The sequence below is a fragment of the Solanum stenotomum genome, chromosome 1 (genome assembly GCF_019186545.1).
Source record: "Solanum stenotomum isolate F172 chromosome 1, ASM1918654v1, whole genome shotgun sequence".
In the NCBI taxonomy this organism is placed as follows: domain Eukaryota; kingdom Viridiplantae; phylum Streptophyta; class Magnoliopsida; order Solanales; family Solanaceae; genus Solanum; species Solanum stenotomum.
Window position 1 is genome coordinate 35,024,208 of NC_064282.1, and position 5,385 is coordinate 35,029,592.

The window sequence follows — 5,385 nt, forward strand, 5'->3', positions numbered from 1 at the left end:
AGAGAAAGAAAGCGCGAAGAGGAACCGAAGTGAAGTGACAAGGAAGAAAATGAAAATACTATTTTTGAAATGAAAATGAAAACCCTAATTTATATATATATCATTTCTATAAATGAAATAATGGGCCGATTGGGCCAGTTTTAGAGGTTGGGCTTGCCTATTTTTAATCGGATGTCCTGGAAGAAACATGGACAGGTTGGGCTTGCTTATGATTTTTATAAAGTACTTACGTTTTTTTAGCTGTTGCAACATATGTCAATTATGTGTACATGCAAATAGTATCGCCATCAATAGAGAGGAGTTCAAGCACATAAATTTGGGAAACATTAAACATAAACATAAACATGTCATTGATGGCTGTTAGTTGAACTAGTGACATGCAAGGCTAGGCTAGACTACATATCCATATTTACAAGGCATTAACGCCAACAAAAACAATAAAATTTACATCTAAAACGCTCTAGCCCATTGATGGTTGATATAGTGACATGCAAGGCTAGGCTTGGCTACATATCCATATTTACAAGGCATTAACGCCAAGAAAAATAATAAAATTTACATCTAAAACGCTCTAGCCCTATACTTCTACTTCAGCCAGCAAAAAAGGACTTGACTGGAGGATCTGGAGTCAACATTGAGCGATTAAACCTGGAGGGGCATCACCATTCTTTCTTGAAGGGTGGTGGATCAGAGCTACCCATGCACTCTGTCACAAGACCACCTACAGAAAAACAAACAACCATAGTTAACTACCTCATACACGCCGTTACAGTAGACATGATGTTATATATAAAGTAAGAAGACTTACCAAATGATGAAGCTACCCTCCATTAGACAAAGGTCCGACAAAAACAAACAACAAACATCACCCATGCACTGAGAACACATATGAAGAAGACATCATATTAACTGAGAACAACATAATTACGTTGATCACCCACAACAAGAGCATGCAAAGACTTAAATTTGTCCAAGGTGGTAACATCTTCTCAGGAAAATTTGAGTGTGATGAGAGGAGGAGAGGATAAAGAATAAAGGGAACCCTAATTAACCCTTTTATAATGAGTGAGAGTGAGTGGAGTGTGTGTTAGCGGAGTATTCTAGAATGATCCGTTACATTACATGTTGAATTAACCCCAAAAAGACCATTTTATGATATACATAAGTTGCCACATATTACATGTCTGTTGCGATTTATCAAATAGAACGTGCATATGTTGCCACATATGACACTTCAAGGATTGGTTAATCGATAAATTAAGCGATTTAGGAATGAGCAAATGTCAAATTTTAGTACTTTGAACCATAATTAAGCAATAAAAATATGTCATAACACTTGGAAGAACGATTTACACGGGTGTTATATAACTATCATATGGAGTTACTTGGTCATTGTATGATGAACTAGTGAGATGATAATCTTTGTAAAAATAATTGATAGAATTGAATGAAAGTTGTTGTATTAGACCATAATTCTGTACTTAGACATGTTATAGGACTATATATTAGTGTTACATGTTGAATTAGGTGACAATTTAATTGAATTAACCCAAAAAAAACATTTTATGATATACATATGTTGCCACATAGTACATGTCTGTTGCGATTTATCAAACAGAACGTGCATATGTTGCCACATATGACACTTCAAGGATTGGTTAATCGATAAATTGAGTGATTTAGGAATGAGAAAATGTCAAATTTTAATACTTTGAACCATAATTAAGCAAAAATATGTCATAACACTTGAAACAACGATTTACACGGGTGTTATATAACTATCATATGGAGTTACTTGGTCATTGTATGATGAATTAGTGAGATGATAGTCTTTGTAAAATAATTGATAGAATTGAATGAAGGTTGTTGTATTAGACCATAATTATGTACTTAGACATGTTGTAGGACTATATATTAGTGTTACATGTTGAATTAGGTGACAATTTAATTGAATTAACCCCAAGAAGACCCTTTTACGATATACATATGTTGCCACATATTACATGTCTGTTGCGATATATCAAAACAGAACATGTATATGTTACCACATATGACACTTTAAGGATCGGTTAATCGATAAATTGAGTGATTTAGGAATGGGAAAATGTCAATTTTTTTAGATTAAACATTTTATAAAGAACAAATTCAAAAACAGAACGTGCATATGTTGCCACACATGAAAATTTAATTTATACAGAAATTTAACTACTTCATGTATTTCTAAATCACACCTACATAATTCACAACGAAAGTGGAGGCTTTGAACAGTGCAACAAATTGGTCTTTCTCCCAACAAATGAGGTTCTGGCACCCATCCATATAAAGTATATAGCAACTTCTCTCGACATCTTCTGAGTTATAGTGGAGTCATGTTGGCAATGACCATTATGCCTTCTCTCATGGATTCACCGCCATTGAAGATTGAAATTATTTCACCGCCATTGAAGATTGAAATTATGGCAAGCACATAGGATGCACCAATGTGGTCACCGTCNGAGGCTTTGAACAGTGCAACAAATTGGTCTTTCTCCCAACAAATGAGGTTCTGGCACCCATCCATATAAAGTATATAGCAACTTCTCTCAACATCTTCTGAGTTATAGTGGAGTCATGTTGACAATGACCATTATGCCTTCTCTCATGGATTCACCGCCATTGAAGATTGAAATTATGGCAAGCACATAGGATGCACCAATGTGGTCACCGTCTGCTGCTTGACTAAGAATTCCCAATCCATTTGAATCGCTACGTTTGAAAAAATCATACTACAGAAAAAATAACACATTTAAAATGTAAAATACATTGATAAAAACGTGAATACATTCTAAAAATATTAAAAATTATCACTCCTTTTCTGTATAAGGTTTCTAAATTCCCCGATGCTCTACACATTTCCAGGAAAGAAGTGCATCTTCGAACAACTGAACATGGCCATATAAATACAGGAATGCTAAGTAATATTACCTTCTGATATACAAAAGGTTCATTAGCGACTTCATTGAGGACCTTGGAACTGAGAAATCAAATCAAGTGATTAGGAAATCAAATTAAAGAGCGAAAATTGTTTAATACATACATACCTTAATTTAACCCTCATTAAAGCTTTGAGGGAATAGGAAGCAATCTTTTCAACGATATCAATTAGTAGTTCCCTCGGAAGGGATTCAATATAGTTATTTTTACTCATAGTCATTTTTGAAGATTTCTTATTCTTTCAAGATTTCTTATATAATGCCAGGAAAATGAAATCTGTGAAAAGTTGCAACTTCTGAAGACGAACATAAGAGAAGAGACACTTTTGACTTTTCAAATGAAAGTACTTATTCTTTTTGGAAAAAAGGGTAAAATATGAAGAGTTGTAATTAATTTTTTTCTTAAAAGTTGTTCCAATGACAATAATTATTGATTGTTGGTTCACACACCTTACATGTAATTATTTATTAGAAATATATTGGAACATATGCGTTTTCTGTGGTACTAGTAACACATAATTGACATATGTTGTAGCATATGCAATATTATGTTGTAAGATCTAACACATAATTAATATATGTTGGAACAGATGCGTTATTCTGTAGTACATGTAAAACATAATTAACATATGTTGGAACATATGCAATATTCTGTTGTAAGTAGCAACACATAATTAAATAAATCACACCTGTTATATAAATAACATAACATAAGTTGATTCAAATTAAGATAAGAAGATAGGGAACATCATTCTCAAATAAAAAAGAACATTCATTAAAATTCAACAACACTTATGGAGCATTTCGATTTGGGCATGTAGTTCTTTTGTGGCCACATTCCCTACATCCGGAACACTTATTTTTTCTTGTTGGAAATGATTCACCAACTCCACGCCGTCTCTTATATCTCCTTCTTCCAGGTTTGCTTTGATCAACATATGGAGGAGGTATTTCTCTCTTTATGACATCCAAAGGGACAATCCAAGAATCTTTAGGTGGCACCGGGTGAATTTTCTCACAATATGCCATTATGTATTTTTTCACTGAATAATATGGAGAGGAGTACTCATAAATCGGATTTTCAAAATTGGCACCATATTGGGCTCGAAGCACTGCCATGACATGTGGACAAGGTATTTTGTGCAAGTCAAAAATTCTACAAGTACAAGTTCTTTGTACATCCACCATAGCAACATCATCATGACCAGTGACACTGCATTTGTAGTTAGCGATTTGATGAGCCAACAACTTGTTGCCCGCGTTGACATACTTTGATATGTCTTTTTCAATTGAAGGAACAAATCTATTTGCAGAGTTCACAAGCTCCATATGCCTCTGGTGAAATAAAAGTGCAAATCTCCTGTTTATTTCATCAAATAGAGCGACAATGGGAAATTCTCTTTCAACATCAAACATAGAATTCACTGACTTCGCGATATTTGATGTCATAATGTTATATCTATACAACAAAAAATAAAAATCAATCAAAACACATAAAATTATAATAAAATCAAACGACATGATATAGACAATAATGTACCTATTTCCCGGGCAAAATGCTCTGCTCCATGTGTGAAATCCAATACGTTCAAGAGTTTCAGCCGCCTTTGGTACCAAATTTCTTATTTGATAATGGTCATTGAACTCACATCTATCGTACGCCTTTGCTGCTTTATAAAAATGGGTTACTACCTTTGAATTGTGAAAGTTATTTCGAATATTTTCCCCAAGGTGTTTCATGCAACAACCATAATGAGATGCAGGGTAGATAGTCGAAACCATCTTTCTAATACTTGGATGTCTATCAGAAATAATGCATAACTCATCAGTATCATCTACAAAGCTTCTCATATTTTGAAAAAAATATTCATATGAGACATCGCATTCCTTGTCCACAACACAGAAAGCCACTGGAAATATATGTTTCTCAGCATCTTGATTCACCGTCGATACCAAAACTCCTTCATACTTGCTCCTCAGGAATGTCCCATCAACGGCTACTACTTTTCTCATTTCTTGAAAACCAGTTATCCAAGTGACATATGATACAAAGAAGTACTTGAACCTCCCATTTTCATCGAGCGACAATGTCGTCTTGCTTCCTGGATTTGCAACTTCAAGCATATAACAGTACGCATTAAGCACTGCATATCCGTGCTCATGTGTTCCCCTAACATTAAACTTAGCATGCTCCATGCCCTTATAAATCTTCCAATAGCTTACCTTACAACCCAATTTTGTACGGAGTTGATTTGACATGTCTCTTGTGGATGGGCCTTTACCATTGAGAAACCTATTTTCAAAGTACTTACCTATGACTTTTGTCGTGGCATGGGGATTATGGCTTGTAAGATGCTTTGAACCACACGTATGGTACTTTTCATAGATTCTAATGACAAACCTGTCGCTACTT

The 5,385-nt window shown here is 34.5% G+C and overlaps 1 protein-coding gene across 1 annotated transcript; it reads right to left on the reverse strand.

Moving 5' to 3' along the window:
- Positions 1-659: 659 nt before the first annotated feature.
- Positions 660-5,168, reverse strand: LOC125878149 (uncharacterized). Its single transcript, XM_049559372.1, has 5 exons — positions 4,513-5,168; positions 3,861-4,431; positions 2,625-2,765; positions 825-876; positions 660-721 (listed from the first exon to the last, which is right to left on the reverse strand). The coding sequence occupies exons 1-5, from the start codon at positions 5,166-5,168 to the stop codon at positions 660-662; spliced, it is 1,482 nt and encodes a 493-aa protein (XP_049415329.1).
- Positions 5,169-5,385: the final 217 nt, after the last annotated feature.